The following is an 18645-nucleotide window of genomic DNA, read 5'->3' on the forward strand; positions in this document are numbered from 1 at the left end:
GTTAACAATAGACTTTCCAGTCCTTCCAACCTCGTGACAGGCTCAAGAGGTGGAAGAGGGGGGTTGCATAGGAGGCCAAGCAGGGAGGGGAGGGGGAGGAGGGGGGTGGGGTTACAAAGCAAAGATGTATGATGATGCTGGAGCCTGACTTAGTGCCATAGCTAGTTCTGTGTGTTCATCCATCTATCCAGATTGCAAAATAACTTCATTACTAATGTGTATTTCAGTCTTTAGCCTGAATGACATGTAGGCATGTAAGTGGTTCATCAGCATACAACTTCATAAACTATGCTGAAGCATTATTGTACTTACACAGTTATCCCACCCTTCTCTTTTTGTAGTTTGTCATAAGTAGCAATGATTTTCATTTGACCTTACTTCCCTTTCCTTTGATAATTTTCCATTTTTTATAATTTCTAACCCTTTCATGCATGCATTAATTTAAAAAAATGCAACATTAGTTTAAATACAGTAATATACCTCTACAGATCTCTACAGATATTTTCAATTATGCTTTTTGTTTAGTAGTAATATTTTTATTTAGAATCATTCATTATTTCTTTTATTGTAATCTATAAAATATTTATGAAATGATATATAATCATATTTATATTATGTAAATATTTTATTAAATTTAGCTGTACTATTTTCTTTTTCTATTTTTTGCTAAGTAAAACTTGTGCAATTACAATGTATGTATTTATGTTCAGTTATATCATATATTTATTCTTCTGTGATTGGTAATGTATTGGATGACTCACTAACATCAACTGAAGTGGTTCAGTTACAAATATGCCATCCTCATTCATGAATATGCAAGAAAAAAGCTTGTAAATAGGTGTCTACTTTAGTGACCATACACATGAAAGGGTTAATATCCCATTTGCAACCTTTTCAACTGATTTCACAAGAAGTATTTTTTCTCCCATTGAAAATGTGTGGAAAATACAATGATGCAATGAAATTGATATTATTGTAAAACTGAAAAAGAGAAGATTTTGTTTTTTGTCACACTGATGTCTAACTTACTTGCAGATCTTATCTCTTCTATAATGTTTCTATGTATTTGCAAACAAATGTATGTTTTGTCACCTCCATTGTATTTCTTTAGTAGGACTGCTAAACATTCATTTTAAAACTAAGAAGTCAGATTTCCACTGATATTGTATTTTAGCCTTTTTTTTCTTGCGTAGGCTGTTTATACGAATAATACAAGTTATGCTCATACGACCTACAAGGTAGAAACATGGTCCTGTTCATGCTTATCGTCGTCTTTCATTTGGTTTACGACAAACAGAAAAAGTCAGCAGTGAATTGAAGTCCATTTTAGCTGTGTTAATTTGAAACCAGTTTCTCTCCAATCTTTTTGTTGCATCATCATCAATGCTGCACCAGTATCAGCGTTTGCTGTTTGCTTGTCAATGAACCAGAGTATACAAATAATCTTTTCTGCATTAAAGCATCTTTCTGTGTATCTGCAGGTCGAGACATGGCCAGCACTACCTTACCTGGCTACCCGCCTCATGTTCCCCCCACAGGACAAGGCAGCTACCCCACCTCCACACTCGCTGGAATGGTTCCTGGTAGGTGAAGCTACTCCCTTTTTAATGGCACCATTAATTTTACTTTTAGCAGTTGTTTTTTTTTCACAACATAGTCCCCTTCAGATGATCTTGCAGAACTTCAGGTGACTGAACAGTACGCATGTACTCTTGTAAAAAGGGAAGCTAACATGTAAACATGTATTTACAATTGAGATAGTAAAGATACCTTAAAGCATTGCTGCTGGATTGAAGTCGGCTTGTTACAGCTTTGTAAGACTGCGGTTAGCGTGCGGTTAGCGTCTGTGGATGAGGACATTAGATGAACTCAACAGGCGATCACCACAATCAGTGGCCATGAGATAGGACAGTTCCTCTCAGTTACACTCCAGCTCCCAGCGCTCATTACCCTCACCGTGTCCACACAGCGCACTCTCACCAGCCCCATCGATAAACACGGCTTTTGCTCCTCTCCTTGCCTCCCCAGACACCCAGGGCTGCAGAGCGTATCTCTTTCCCCTCTACTTAACCTGCAGTTCAGGTTCACAGCAAACAGTTAAGGGTCAAAACACAGAGGCGTGGAGGGCCTGTAAATATTTAAATCACTATCTCTCTCAGGGATGAGTTTAAGTTACACAACCAGCAGTGAGGATGCTATAGCTGCCAGTGTGTGTAGATCTGTCCTCCAAACAACTGTAAACATAACTCCCTCTCTTGCTGAGAGACATGTACAACTCACACAGACCAATAATCAAAGCAGCCTACACAGCAGCGTAAAGGATTTGTGATGGGAATTTGTCATTAGATTGTCTACCACTGCTCAATGGTATACTAACCCCCAAAATACAAATGCCTTTAAGTGTGGTGGCTTTTGTTCTTCCACCGGGGGAATGACTTAGATTTAGTAATTGACCGTAAACATTGGCAAAGCAAAGCCATTCCTGAGTAGTTTAATCTAAAACACAGCCTTTGTCATCTCTGAAAAGACAGAACAAAGTAGGGAGAGGATCAAGAGTCTAAATAAAACATTGTTATTTTTTTACACTATGATTAAATTAAAAAAAAAAAAAAAAAAAAAAAAAAAGGAAAAGAGAGAAAAAAAAAACACTTGTTCCTGCCGGAAAGCTCTTTACTAAAGATTGATTTTACCAATTTGTTCTTTAGGAGGTGACTTTTCTGGAAATCCTTACTCTCATCCACAATATACAACTTACAACGAAGCTTGGCGGTTCAGTAATCCAGCATTACTAAGTAAGTACACTTGCTGATTGTAAATTAAATGATTTGATGTGATCTTAACATTGGTTTCCAACGGCTCGTTCTTCTGTTAACTTTCAGGTTCCCCTTATTATTATAGTGCCGCATCCCGTGGCTCCGCACCTCCCACTGCTGCCACTGCCTATGACCGCCACTAGTTACCACGGAGACCAGCTCAAACTGCAGGGCCAGAGCATCGGCCTCCATATTGTCCCTGTCTGAGAAACACTGAGGTCAAAGGGAATCAAGGAGGAATCCCACATGAAACCCCGTCATCTTACGTGATGTGGAGGAAGGATGGGCGAGGTCGGTGCCAGTGCACCCAACGTCAGTGTTCAAACTTTGGGTCAGAGGTGCCCATGGGCGTTTGGAGCTCACCTGTCATGCCCTTATGCTCTTACAGGCCTGAACATTTCCAGAATGACTTTAAAAGATTATATAAATATATATATTATAAAATATAAAATGAAGAAAAACAGTGTGAAGAGCACCATGTGGAAAAATGTTGTTGTTTTTTTTATTTTTGTTTGTTGCTGTTATTGTTGTTGTTATTTTATTCATGGTTCCTCACATTCCTTTGTGTAACAAACTGCAGTATTTTTCTGCTCTAAAGAGAGAAGTCCAGGGGAGAGGACAGTGGTCCTACAGCTTGATAGTGTACCAACTAGAACCAGGGTTGTTGTCCCTTTTCTGATACTTCATGAGATGTTGGCTTGACACTGTAGACTGGCTCTTTGTTCTGGTGCTTAGACGACATTTTCTGCTTCTTTATTCCTCCCGTTTCTGTCCCAAAACTTATAAAATAAGCACAGCATGAGCTGCGATGTTTACTGACCAATGGCAACGTCACACTCCCTCCCTGTGGCAAACAATCAAATGTAAAAATGTAAATCATTTTGCAAAGTATTAAAAATGTGGTGACCATGAATTTAAAAGGGTCTTGCCAGAATTTTAAATACTTTAAATTATTTTTTTCTGTCACAGTTTTTTAATGTAAACTAAAGTTATCAAAGATTTTTCAGAATTGCTGTCACGTTCCCTTCATTTTTCTGTCTCGTCCTTTGCTCTTTTTTTTGCACTAACACCTCATCCTTTTGGGTTTTTTTTTTCATTGATTTAGTACATTCACTTAAAATTAAGTTCTATTTAAAGCGTATACAAAAAGTAATGTTGCATTGGTGTAAAAACACAAAGCAAACAGATGTGTTTCAATGTGAACATACTTTCAAGCTTCTGCAGACATTGTAAGTCATAGCAAAGTGGCTACATGAAGAAACACTCTCAATCCAATTATACTTCATTCAGCTACTTAGTCATACCACTAGATGCCTACACAGTATAGAAAGCTGTATGCAGTTGTGCAAACCAACTGTAAATTAGCTTCAACAATTGCCTTACAAACCTATTTTGTCAACCTAAATTCATACCTGTTCAATGAAATTAATTGCCTTTAAGAACACATATCCACCTCCCTCCATGAGGTTGCGTTCCACTCTTCACAGGGGCTTAAAATAGAAATACAGATTCATTTTGCGTTTCTGAAAATATTTTGTGAATGTACTCCTTAACTACATTTGCCAAAGACTTAGTTTGATATTTAATATTTTATTTACAGTATATATAAGCATAATTAAAGCAGTATTATCTTTTAAATAACTCAAGTCTGAACACGTATGTCTGGACATGTGAACAACATGATGCATATGACTGTAATGAAGAAGGGGAAATTCAGTGTCTCAATATTTTCCAACTGCAACTGCAAGTGCTGCTTTATAGAATGATTTGTGTATAATGTGAAGACAATTCTTCTTTGTAAATATAATGTCATACACATGCACCATTGCAGTATCATACTAATGTACTGGCTCCCTTTGTAGATATACAGACTGATAAAAAAAAAAAAAGAAACATACATTACATTTGTGTCTAAATGTGATGTTGTGCTATGATAAAGGCACAACTCTTCTATCACCTATGGCTACGTCAATAGCAGATTTCAGATGCTAACATTGCATAGGTTGTCCTTGTCATTTTGCTTTGTTTTCATGATATTGTCATAATGTTTTATGTCACTATGCAATGAGTTTAATGGCTTTCTGTGTCATGTTTTGCTGTCTGGCTCAGAGGAACCAATCCCATTGGAGAACAGTACAAAAGTTAAATAATAATTAAAAAGTCCTCCTCAGTAAGATAACTTTTTTGGTTACTTTGTCTCTACAGATTCTCTTAAATGAAGATCAAACTGAAGTCCTTGACAACAATCAAATATGTTGTCCTGTTTGCAGCTGAACATTTGCAGTGATCATTGTTTAAATTACACTGATCTGTGCCTCCATATACAAAAACAAATTTATTCCCAGGCATCCTCTTCCTTCCTCCATTCTGCTACCAATACTACTATTTAGCATAATTCAACCAAGGTGAAGTTTTCTCTTATTTAATAAAATCTAATGCAGCATCACTACCAGGGTTTTGCTTTGCTGGTAAGGGCACCAGAAAACAGAGAAACAGACAGTGGTCCTGCTCTCCAGCAGAAGCTATCCTGTAGGAATTGCACTTGCCTATTTCTGTCCACTTGCAGCTTGACACATCTGAAAAAGAAATATGGTACGGCACAGGATGCAAGCAGTCAAGCAAAGTCTTTGCTTTAGGAAGTGGAGCACCTCTGCTGGACTGGGCCTTCTGCTATTGTAAAGATGAAACAGGAGATGTGTCACCGACATAAAAAGGATCTCTGATGAAAATCTATAAGGAAAGCCTTGTGGCCTCAATCATTGTTCTGTTTCAGTTCTGTTCGAATTCTTTTTGTGCACATGAGAAATAAATTCTTTTATATGTCTGTCATTGACTTGGTGTCCTCTCATTATTAACCCCATAAGAAAATGGTTCAGAGTTCAAGGTTCCTGGGGAGCATCCTTGTTGCTTGTGTGTTTGATTTTTATGACCAGTCAGTACTCACGGGTTACAGCTCTGAAATTCACAAAGGCTGCACAGCATAATGTAGTGCGTTTTTTCATGTGGGAAAATTATATGAATTATGATTACATATTAATTAGTCCTAGTCCTTGTAGAAAAAAACAACTGCTTTTTATAATGCATGTGTGTGCAGCATTAACAAAGGAGAGTTAAACAAACGAAGAGAACAGTGGAGAAGGCAGGAGAGCGTTGCCACAGCTTCTCACTTCCAGTATATTTAATGATGCATTGGTTTCATCCTGCTTTACCACACTGCTGCTGCCGCACTCTCACTTTGTACTCCCTACTCTGAAACACACAAACCCAGTCAGATATAATTCAATTTCTCTGCTTCCTCAGCCTATTGTTTATTTCATGGATCCCCTGTGAAGCATCAAAAGCTGCTGTTTCTGTCAGCCCCTAACTGTCCTATGTGTTTGTCATTCAGGCCTTGTTAAAAGATAAAACACACAGACATACACTCCCGCTTCTCCCAGCTGAGAATTCCCAGTGGTAAAATTATTCCATTTAGATGGGAACTTTTTTGTCACTACCCTGTCTAAATTGGCATATCTGGCTCTCTCGTAGAAACCAATAAACTGTGAACCCGGATGCATCTGTCAGTCAAGCTCATCTTTACTTTAGCAGGCCAGATGACAACAACAGGAGATGAGACACACACGCCAGCAGAATGGAGCCCACTGATTGGCTCTCATCAGTTAGGCATTACGAAAAGCACCTGTCATCCTTGGGGCTTCTCAAACCCACATGGAGAGGCCCCTGCCATGGGGGCCAATGGGCCACGTAAAAGATTTACTCAAACACTTCACCCTCATTGTCAGCTTGACTGGGTGATGCCCTACAGCTAGGCCTCTTTGGTGTGATTCATGTCTGTCACTGATAATATATACAGCAAAATAAGACAGCTTTAAAGAGCTTGCTGGACAGTCTGGAGCAAACTAACTCATTTGAAGCATCTGGCATCAGAATGGTGGGTTAAATTACATCATTTTTAAATGTAGAGAAACTTTATAAACTTCCTTGCACACAATTTACCATGGTGCTTCTCCACGATTCCTTCTGAAAAGAGCCTGTGTTGCTTATACTTCTGCAATTTGCTGCTCTTTTTATTAATATATTTAGCTGTTCTTATTTTGTCTATTTTGATATTTGTTTCGAAGGTAAGGTCAGTGGTTTAATGTTTTTTCAACTTATTTATTTGGAGCTGTAGATACTGTAGATGCAGGGACATACATCATTAGTAAAGGGACCTGCAGTCTGCATGATGACACCTCACACACAAGCAGATCAAATAAACTTGAACAAACTAAACTATATAATCTAGTTTAAATGTACATGGACAGTTATTGTGTATACCTTCCTCATATAGTAATAATTTATATGTAACCTGGGTTCTAATATATTAAGTCAGCACCCTCACTTGAAATTGAACTTTCCTTCGGACATCAAGAATCTTCCACCCACAGGAATCCAACAAACACAAGAGGTAAAATGTAAACACCTAGAATTCAATGTTCAACCCTCACTCTTTGTGTAAACATCTCCAGATTAATGCTGGATGAATGCGTCAGTGTCACCCTTGTGTGGCATTGTTCAGAGACAACGAATGGTGGTGGTCTCACAGTGACGTCCTGTCATCTGCCTTCATGGGAGCCTGTCATCAGCCTCATCATGTGGCTGTCATAGTTGATGCAAGTGAGGGGAGAGGCCAACCCTCCTGTGTCAATCAACAAGCCCTCATTAGAAGCAGCTTTAATTAGTGGCTGCACGGGTGCAGTATTGTTCATGATGCTGCCTTCGTTAACTCTGCTAATCCCAAATGGATTTGTGTTGGGGGGGACTGAGCACTGCAGTAATCTAGCGTTGCATCACGTAGACACTCTATGTTGCCTCTCAAAAACATAAATGTGCTGTGTGTCAAAAGAAAATTTGAATGTATAACAAAGATATGAAAGCCTTGATAAAGTACGTGTGTGTTTGAAATGATTAGATTAAAAGAATCATAAAGAATTATAAAGAAAAAAAATAAATCACCACCTCAAAGTATGATTATTTCAGCGTAGCGCAGAAGCCAGAGAGTTTAGGCCTGGTCTCTGATGATCCTGATCCTGACAGAGCAATGATTATGAGGTTATTTTCACTGTCGGCGGGTGAGACCATCCAGGCGACAAGAACATGACTTTGTGATGTTTGTAATGAGTGAGCATTGATTGACTCAACGCGGCCTAAAGAGGTCTCCATGTTCAAGCTCAAAGGATGCTCGGGCTCTGTGTGCATCCTGCGTTGTAGCATAGTTCACAATTAGAATAATGAGCACTGGAAGAGCTGTCTGGAGAAATGCAATTGCTGCGTTTCTCAACCCAGACCTCATCTGCCAGCTTTATGCTATTATACCATTCCCATCCCTGTTAGATCAGTCAGCAGTGCAAAGCAATTTCCCTTCAGGAGTTAAATTATCTTTTTGAATGGCCATTGTGCGACACATAGTGTAATTAAGCACTAAATATGTCTCGCTACCTTATTATGTCACTCTCCAAAAGAGCTGAGGAGATGTGAGGATTCGTCTTACTGTGTTTGTGTGTGCATATAAAGTGCGGAGGAAGGAGATTCGAAGAGGAAGTGAGCAGGGGTGCAACAAAAGGCTGATATGTTTAAAATGGGGTAGCACTGACCTGTGTGCTCCCTTCAAGCTGAGAGAGTGTCTTCTGCCTGACAGAACCCCAGTCCGGGGGGTGGGTTGATTTGTGTCAGTCCCAAATGTTTTGGTAAAGCAGCTCAACGTGAGCGTCAAGCCATCTGCAGCTTGAGACGGACCGATAGGAAAGAAGAGACTAGGCAAAGAGGGGAGGAAGAAAAGTGGGAGGCCACAACCACCAACCCCCACCACCTCTAACTGGCTCCCCACACTGCCTCACACAACCCTCCTGAACTCACACACACACACGCACATGCACACACAAAGACACACACATACACTTCCCAACACCTCCACCCCCTCCCCTACCCAACACCCAGTCACTGTCAGGCCAAACACATGATGAATTGCCCTGTCAACAGAATTCATTCAGGGACCAATTAATTCAGCAGAAATGAACTAGAGCCATCAGTCGCTGAAAAACTCAGTGCAAAGAGAGCAAAGTAGCCCCACTTCAGAAAACGAGGAAGCGAGGGAGGGAATGGAGGAGAGTGGGGTGAGAGTGTGGTGGAGACGAGAGGGCAAGCATAAGAGAGAGGGAGAGAGAGCGTGGTGGAAGTTAGTCTGACAGAAATTGGTCATTTAATGCTTTAGCGCACTGGAGACAGCCCCTGTCATAGACGAAGGCATGGCAGGGGCTCCCCTGGTATTTTATTTATTAATTATCCTATGCAGCGAGGGGCCTTTAACTGTCTCAGTCCAGCCCCGTCAGCTCGACTCCCTGTCATTTTCTCTCCACAAACAGATCCTTTAACACCGTGCTCCAGGTTAATGGAGACAAAGCCAATATCCAACCAACCTTGCCATCTCCCCCAAATACAGTATTCATCTGTACCTTATCCAGGTAATTACGTCTCAGACGAACTCCTGAATATGTCGTTGAGATGCTAATAAACCACTTTAAAGCTGGCGTGCAGAACATGTCTGACCTTTTCAACTCATTGCTTCATGGTGACTACACCTCCCAAGGAGGGCAGCAATTATTTACACCTTACAAGTAACTGTATATCACTGAAAATAAACAGTCTCAAGTAATCTAATGATGGCTGCAGATGTTAGTCAGGAAATAACCAAGACAAATTCATACTAATTTTTATGTAATTGACTGTAAATAAGTAACATGAGTCAATGTAAACCCTTGAGCCAGGTAAAGGTACCTGTCAGGGTAGATTCATACGTCAACGGTCTTTTCTTTCTTTTAAAACTGCTGATCAAATTCAACACATAGGTGCTTGCCAGAAGCTGTTTTGTTGGTGGTGACAAATTAACACAGTGAAGGGCGATATCAACACCAGCTAATTAAGGTGTCGTGTGATTTTGGGCTCCAGAACAAGAATCTGCTGATTCATCCCATGGGTGATTATTATGTCCATATGGTCAATGTACAGAAAGCTATGCTCAGAAACACTATCAGGTCGCCACAGTGCTATTGGTGCCAAAAGTTTGGTCTTCTCTTTTGTAGCCGTGTTTGGCAGTGTTCATCGCAACTCTGAATTATTCACAGCATCTTTTCTTCAGGCCCAGGATCCTCTAGTGGAAAACATGGGATGAGGGTCAGCTGGGAGGCTGCCTGCAACTGGCTGCCACTCTTCTCTGACATCAGGAAGTGAAATTCAACGCTGTTTCCACTGTCGCTCATTGATGGACTTGTGCACCTTGGATGCCCCCGTTTTTAGATGTGTTCAGCTTTAAGGGATTATCATGCTTCATGCAACATAAATACAGCTTTAGGACAAGTGTTTAAAGCTTTTGATGAATAATAGCCCATTTACATTTAAAAATGAAGAAATTAACCTAAATATATTACTTACTGGTGACTCTTTTACTTAAATTTCACACAACCAATTCTGTGATAATGTGGTGACTATTAAACCTTTTTTTTTTCTTTCTCAGTCTTGCTCCTCTCAGTTCAGTCCTTTACTGTAGTGGTAAGCACAGCGAAAATACACTTAATAGATAACCGTGGCATACAGGACAAGTGAAGCTGACAAATGGAACAGAAAAGCTAACAGAGAAAAAAGAGGTGCTTAGGCCGACTGTCACAGCTAAAGTGCTTTCCTGATTTCTGTTTACTCACCATGCTTGAAACTTGACTTGTTTTCCTACAGCTTACTGAGGAGATTCTGCTTGTGAGTAAGCTGGTTGTCAGCTTGTCTTGCAAGCAAAAACCGGCTCATTCAGCTTCTAATTTCGATGGGGAAAAGTTACCAAGAACATCTTTTGAAAGGATGACAACATGGCCATTTAAGGATTTATTTTTTATAAAACTCAACCTACCACAAACATCTCTGCTATCCAGCAGCTATTTGGGGGAAATTTAACAGATATACACGCTCTCTGTTGCATATAAACAAACGGAGAGCAGAACGATGGGAGTGAAACCTACAGAATGAATCTGCCTAAGAACAGAGAGGAGATGTGCAGCAGAATATAATTAAATAAATGAGACTAATTAGGAACATGAGAGCAGGTGCCAGGCTATGAGCTGACAGGGAAGACAGCAAGACAACATGCCAGCACAAAAAAACGAAAAGCACAGTCGCAAACACACGTGCAAGTGCACAACCAACTGCATACACGCTCACACACGTGCACACAGACACACAGCTGCGGTTATGAGGGTGGATCGTGACAGGCACGGGGACAAAACAACTTTCTGCGTTTTGTCATGTGAAACCCCGCAGGAATACTCATGACAGGAAGCAGAGACCCAGGCACCATGGGGGTCTCTTGCCTTTGTCTCAAACACATTCTCTTTATTATTTTGTTCTGTAGTGGTGGAAGGAAGTTTGCACCAGCCAAAGATTTCTCTCTCCTAATTATTTCAGCACTTACTAAAGACTGCAAGCTGTGTAATTCACAGACTGCTGTTCCTCCTCTCAGACCTGCTAAAATGCTTCTTATTCAGGAGCTAATTCAGGGGGTTAAATTCAGAAAGATATATTCACTTCTGATATGCTTGACACTGATTGGAGCTAAATCTTCTACAAGCAAACTTAATGAATGCAGAATCTCATGTATTATCTCCATGTATTAAATACAAAAAAATTAGTAAAATAAAACTACATCTAAAGAGTAACCAAAAATTAAGATCAGCAACATTTTCACAGTTAACTGTGATCTCTGAGGAGAATATCTGAGATCAGATAAATTGTTGTTACATTATTACATGTCACAAACTATAAATGTGCATTTTTGTTTTTTTGTTGCTTTTTTTGTTTTGTTTTTTGTTTTGTTTTTTTTTTTTCCTTCTTTTTTCAGCCTGTAAGCAACATAATTAAAAAAGTTATAGCCAGAATATTATTAAATTTTAGTGAAATTTTAAATGGAATAATGAACAACTGGTTACATTCATTGTATGAATCCAAGAAGTCTTCCTATTATAGCTTCAAATTTAACAACTAATGCACAGAATCATTAAAAAGAAAAAAACAAGATGACAACATGCATGGTATATGTTAACATTAGAGAAAATGCATATTTCTGCAACAACTTCACGACTTTCCTCATTCCTCATCATATTTTCCTCATTTTAGTATTTAGAGATATGTTTAAAGGATCACGAATTCTAAATAAGATGTGTCATCTATCCTGATGATAGAAATCAATCGTTTTATTTGGTTGAAATGAACATAGGCAGGCTGTTGAGTCTTTTTGGGGTTTTATCATGTTTTTTTTTTAAGGTATAATTTATCTGTGATCTCTTGGTGCTTCTAGTTTTCTTTTGTTTATTTCTTTTGCTTTCAGTTGGGAAAACTAATGTCCAAAATTGAATTAATTTAATGTCCCATATAAAACATAAAAAGTGCTCTATAATACATGCTCAGGTGCTATGGGGTTACAGTTTTGACTAATTTAGAGAACAGTGGAGCATCTATTAAACTTTTCCTGTCCAACCTAAGCTAATAGCCTGTGGTCTGCTTAATCTATAAAATTCCATATAAACAGTTAGCCACACAAGCCAACTTGCCAATGATCAGACATATCGCCACCAATATGTTCTTCTGTCAAATATACTTGGGGAAAAACAACTGTTAACACATTTATTACAAATCACTTTTTGTTTTTCATTTTTTTTAAATCATCCAGAAAACCAAGTCCATGGTTTAAAACCGCCTAATTAGTCTTGTCCTTCTCACCTTATAACTATTAACATTTTCTTTTATTTTTTTGCAACACAAAATTTAGCTCATATTACTGCACCAGCTCTTTTTAAAATGCTTCTGAACCTTTTGTGCTGTCACCAGAAGGAGGGTCACATGTAAAAGCTTTGCTGTAATTTTGCTATGACCTCACCCAATTTGGCAGCTTAGCAGCCAGTTTCAGCTGGCAGTAACAGATGAATGCTTCAGAATGGAAAAAGTCAATTTAATAAGTTTTGTGAGGCCTGTTGAGGATATACAATCCATTGTTACTAAATTTACAAACATTAAGCATAAAAATTCAAAGTTGTAAGTATCAAATGGTAAAGCTCAACATGCACACCCCTAACACTTTCTTCCTTTTCACATACTCCAGTTGTTAACAAATTTGTATGAAAACAAGACATATTTTGTGCAACATTCTTAACAGATAAATAGCATCAAATGACAAACCTGTGGATACCATTTTCAAATTTATTCCTAGTTTATTTCACGGTTTAGTCTCTATGAGACTCATCTTCATAGAAAAAAAAGTTAATTGTGGCCTCTAATATGTCTGCAGCTCAGTGAAACGATAGATGAAAATATTTCATAACAGAATTAAAACTAATAGTTTTCAAAGGGGAAGGTTAAATCATTATTTTATGTTCCAAGTTAATAACTGAATTGTTTAAGGTTAGTTGACACAAAGAGGCAAAAAATCTAAACAGAAGCTGAGAAAACTTTTGACTTCTATTCACTAATAAACAGCCATATAGTAAAAATCTATACATCACTTTCTTTTCCATAGAAGACACAACATAAAAGCATTTAAAGAGCACATGGTTCTGCAGCCAAGACTCTACAAAGCAGACAGCTCAATATCTGGCCTTAGTGCGGCTTGTCAATGCAACACCAAACTCTAGACAGAGAGAGTGGGGGGGGGGTGGGTGCTGGAAGGCTTTTTTAATTATCTGTGGTTGGGTCCGACTGTGCATCATCATTAGAGAGACTAAATAGCAGTGGTCACTGACTCAGGTAGTGGTAAACGGCACAATTAACAAGCTGAGGAGGGAGAACTGTATTCAATTTGAAAGCCTTCTCTCCTAATCCATCTCCAGTGATCAGCAGTGCTGCTGAGCTACGCCCTTTTACATTCAATTACATTAATCAGGTTATTACCCAGCAAAAAGTCAACATTTTAATCAAGAACTGGCAAAGTAGGGCAGGACATTATACCTAAACATAAATGTGGAAAAGCATTGAAAGGTTTTTAAGTTAGGAATAAGAATATCTTGTTTTTCGTCTAAATTTTGAGACTACTCCAGTTTTGGCATCCTGTCAACTTTTGTACAAGTCAGAATTAATCTGATGTTTTAGTGGAAAGCTGATGATTGCACCCAGCATGTGTCAACAATTCAGCACAACAACCTTTTCTTTCTTTTTGTTTAACTTCACTCAGCTGCTAAAACTCTTCCCCATAATCCTTGTAGGTGTGTAGACACACAGATGCAGAGTTTGCATCCCAATAAGCGTCATGATACTAACAAATTCCTTTGACATGTTGTTAACAGAAGCTCTAGAAAAACATTCTGAAATACAAGCTTTTAGTCAAATATGGATGGAAACAGCTTGTCCGAATGTATGCAGAGCTTTTCACCGTGGTCAGAATGGAGGATTATTTCATTCACAGCAGAAAAAAAGCCAATTAATATGAATATGTGCTTACTTCACCCCAGTTCACGTTGACTTTGCTGACTGACTGCTGACTGAACACACAAGGTGAATCTAATTTAGTAGAACCTCTGGCTAAGCAGTAGTTTCTCACCCATTTTCTCCCACTAACAGGGAAGAAATCAATTCCCTGGCATCTATGACATTCAAGAGATGCTTGTCCTGTTTTTATTTGTGTAATTATTTATTTTATTTCCACACCTCTTTTTGCATTTTGGCTTGTTAGTAGTTTTGTGATGTCTGACCCATGAATTGGGTTCTGATTAATGGAGGGAAATTCTTGTTGTCCACTCCATAATTAGAGAAGACAGAGGTGAGAACAGCTCAATAGGAGAGATAACCACTCTTTGATCCAAACGGTCATGCAGAACCTATATTCGCTGCATCGTCAGAAAGTGCACAGTTGAGCTTCTCTCTTTTAAATCTCTCCTCAAAAAGTCAGAAAGAAAAAGAACGTGATGAGACTGTTTTACTAATTAGAATATAAAACTAAACCAATTTGAGCTTGCCTGTTGTTAATAATGTAGTTTGGAAGTGATAGCAAACTGTCTGGGCTTTGATTGCATTGTTTCCAGATCACAGCCTGCAGACTGTTGCAATATAATAATTGACTTCTTACACTCAGTTACACACAAACAGGCCAGCAAAACAGCGTTCTCACACATTTTCCAAATATTAAACTGTCTAAGTGCCAGTTTTGAATCCCCACTAACAAGACCCATCTCAACTTAAGATGTCTTGTTAAACTGAGACCTTGTTCCCCAGTGGACTTAAATGTAAAACATATCTCTACCCTTGACAAGCAATGTTAATCCATTTAGTGTAACGAACTAACATGTCCCTAATTAAAATATGCCTTTTAATGATACATACTGACATTCTGGAAAACACTGTCACGCTTCCCTCCTTTAATACAGGAATATGCTAATTGCTTCAGTAACACTGGTGCTCAAATCCCAAGGCCACCACCACCACAACACCCTGAGGGATTTTAGTGTGCTGTGCTTTTTAAACCTCTGTTGGAAAAAAAAAAAAGAAGAAAAGGAACCCTTTAAACCTATTGTTTCATTATGACCATTTGGCCACGGGAAAATGTTAGCCAGCTTCAGGGACTGCCACTGTTGATTTAGATTCATTTACAGACATTTAATTTACCATTCGGGAACCTCCCCGGCCTCACTTTGCACCTTTTTGGTCCAGGTGCTGGAGGGCAGAGATTCAGCATCAAGCTTCCACCGCATCCCATGGCAGCTCATTTAAAACAAATCAGGCTGATTGCTGAGTTGCTGCTCTCAAAAACCCAGGTGATAAAGCAATTAAAACTCTCTAATTCTGCCGCTCGGAAAAGGGTAATAGGTAATTAACTATATATAATGCAATCCTTTTGTTACCACTTGGGTTTTCTCCAAATTTGATTTTTGTCCTGTGATGTGTGAGTATGCTTGATGGGCAGTGAGGGACAGGTTTATGTGGGTGGGGTTTGCAGCCCTCTGTGGCAGGGACCCTGGATGAGGCTAGGGTGTCAGTTAATGGATTCTCTCAGGACAGATGAGGTCCATTTAGAGGTTAATTCAAAAATGAATGGAGGATGTATAAAGAGAGAGAGAAAGTAACAAGGAAAAAGATAAGACTTATCATAGACAAAGCAGTTGTCTGAAAAAGCCACACATAAGATCAAATTTTTTTTTTTTTTTTTAATAATGTTAATTATATACGATTAAATAGCCACAGAACCATTTGTTTTTGTTCTCATGAGTGGCCAAAATGAAAGCAACAAAGTTAGACTAACCACTAAAAAAATAACCCTACCACTTCCTAACGAAAAGCCCACTTCTTAAACATCGAGGCATTGTTCAGGCGCATGGACTGCAGCCCCTGTCTCCAAATTTCCATTTCTTTCACCCCTGCAGAAAGGCTGAATCTGATCCGGACCCACTGGTGTGTGGATAATGAAGGGGTTACCAGGAGCTGGGAGAGGCCCAGTAATTCCCCACACCAGGGGACTGGGTTTTTTTGGGTGGGGTTTGGATGAGTACCCCCTGCTCTCTGATGCATGCACTCATGTGAGCTTGTGACAGCCTTTACCCAAATCCGAGGCCAGACAAGGATGCTGCATGTATTATATAGAGATGCAGTGCAGAGCCCAGTTTCAAACATTTTATCACTGCAAAGATCCTTTCTGTCCTTATAAGTGGAGCTCATGCTGTATATATCAGTCATTTTATCACATCTATCTTGCACAAAGTCATGCACAAATGTTATTTACCGCGCAGCAATCAACACAATGTTTTTAACTCTGCATGATGACTAAAAAAGTTCATATGGAAATAAAATTGCATATAGTTTCTTTCTAATTTTTAGTTTGTTGAAACACATTCCATCTGAGGTCCCAAAAATTAGCATATCATCTAGCAAAAGGGTTAGCCAACGTGTGGGCGTCTCCCTAAGGGGGGGTCACCTTAAACATCAGTGTTAAGGGACCACAAGACCCCCTATGCACTCCAGGGTTAAGTATCTCCACTTCATTATGATGAAGATGTGAGCAACTAGCCAACCTACGAGCACTTTCAATAGGCATTGAAAGCCTGACTCATCCTCTCCCAGGACCCGGCATTACCCTCCATCCATCATCTGAATACTCCAGCCAGGAATCATTTGCTGATCATTATAGTAACACAGAGAGTCCCGATGATTGGCTGTGATTATAAGATCACAGGGATCTAAGGGGTCATCCATCATGTCTGGTGGCACACTAACACCTCTGTGTGATGGGGTTCACCTCAGGGGTCAGGGCCAGGTCAGCCAGGAGAAAGTCCCTCCACAGACACTGCTCTCAACCTCTGTGTATTGGGACAGGACTTTTCATCCCAGCAGTGTCAGATTTGTAGCATGTGGTGGATGCTTAATTGTGAAACCATGTTTTTTTTTCTGAGTAAACCACTGAGTAAAGCCGTTTTCAAAACTAAACTAAACATGAAAGAGTATCTTTAAATAAGAAACTTTCTAATTGAAATAATGACACAGAAATATCTAAAGCTTATTTCAAACTGTTCAAAAACCCACCAAGACCCACTTTTCTTGGATGTAATGTCAGGATTTTAATCAGTTTTAGGACCAGTTAAACAGCTGTTAAGAGCAGAGGTTTTTACTTAGTTTTAATCCAGCTCCAGGTCAACAGGAAGACAATGTCTGAAAGCGCAAACTAAATTTTATTGTGGTCAAGACAACAAAACTGACCACTGTGTACTTTTTGTTTGTGGGCTCACACCTCAGTAAATAATAATGTGCCACACAGAAGACTTTGAGACTGACAGCAACAACGAGTAGATGAAAAGAGATTAGAAAAATCAGTTTTCTTTTTTCCTCTAACTGTTGTCAACACTTCTGAAAGCTTATTCTCTATTCTGTAGTGCTGGGCTTATCGGCAGTTTTTTTTTTGGGAGGTAGGCTTATTTTTTAATAATATTTAACATAAATATATATATATATATATATATATATATATATATATATATATATATATATATATATATATATATATATATATATATATATATATATATATATATATTGTGTGTGTGTGTGTGTGTGTGTAAGAGACATACAAAGTGAGATAACTTGTTTCTCCACAGTGGAGTGAAAGGAGGAGCCACTGACCCCATCCAAAACTGGTGCAACACAGCACAGTTACCTCAGGCTATGTGTTGTCATCCAAATGAGATAAGTTTATTTTCCCCAGACCAGCATTTGTTCCATCAGCCTGTAGGGTCACAGACCGCACTCGGAAGCAGTGGGGAGTCCTTCTCAGCACCTGCAGCTCCAGCGAGGTGGCCCGCTAGCAAAGAAAGGCCTTGGCCGCTGCCCAAATATCTGCCTGCACCTTCTGTGCAAACGCACCAGCCTTAGGAAACCAGGAGGCAGCAATATTGTGGAACAAATGTCCTCTAATCTAAGCCTGCTGGTCTAGGGTCCTCTGTGGGTCTCATCCTTTAGCTTTTTACTCTCAAAGTGAGGTCCTGGGTGGTGTGACAACAGTGCCTTGATCTAGCAGCTGCAGCTGCATGATATTTAGCACTAACAGCAGACCATCTACTTATCAGCAGTAATGGAGTGTTAATGATCTGTATACTGAGCAGAGTCATACTCTAATGCCACCACAACAGAGGAAATGTAAATGATGTGACAAAAATGAACAATTCTAACAGGTCTTTGTTAGATTTACCAGCTCTAAAACATTATATTTACTGTTAAAAATTAGACAGGACATTTTAAAAGGCATACTGTTCCAATACAAAATGACAGAGAGCATAAAAACAACTGT

At 39.1% G+C, this 18645-nt stretch overlaps 1 protein-coding gene across 4 annotated transcripts in view; it reads left to right on the top strand.

Annotated features, from left to right (window-relative positions):
• Positions 1-3020, top strand: part of pax2a (paired box 2a) — a gene marked incomplete at both ends in the record, with an annotated part of 28473 nt that extends 25453 nt beyond the window's left edge. For 2 of the 4 annotated variants that reach the window (XM_079249087.1, XM_079249086.1), the window contains 3 exons: positions 1482-1583; positions 2706-2792; positions 2880-2956. In XM_079249087.1, coding sequence (XP_079105213.1) covers positions 1482-1583; positions 2706-2792; positions 2880-2956 — 266 coding nt within the window. Of the gene's footprint in view, positions 1-1481; positions 1584-2705; positions 2793-2879 lie in introns of all 4 variants that reach the window. The other 2 variants (XM_079249084.1, XM_079249085.1) reach the window with 1 other exon arrangement.
• Positions 3021-18645: the final 15625 nt, after the last annotated feature.

Source organism: Telmatherina bonti (assembly GCF_933228915.1).
Source record: "Telmatherina bonti genome assembly, chromosome: 11".
Lineage (NCBI taxonomy): Eukaryota > Metazoa > Chordata > Actinopteri > Atheriniformes > Telmatherinidae > Telmatherina > Telmatherina bonti.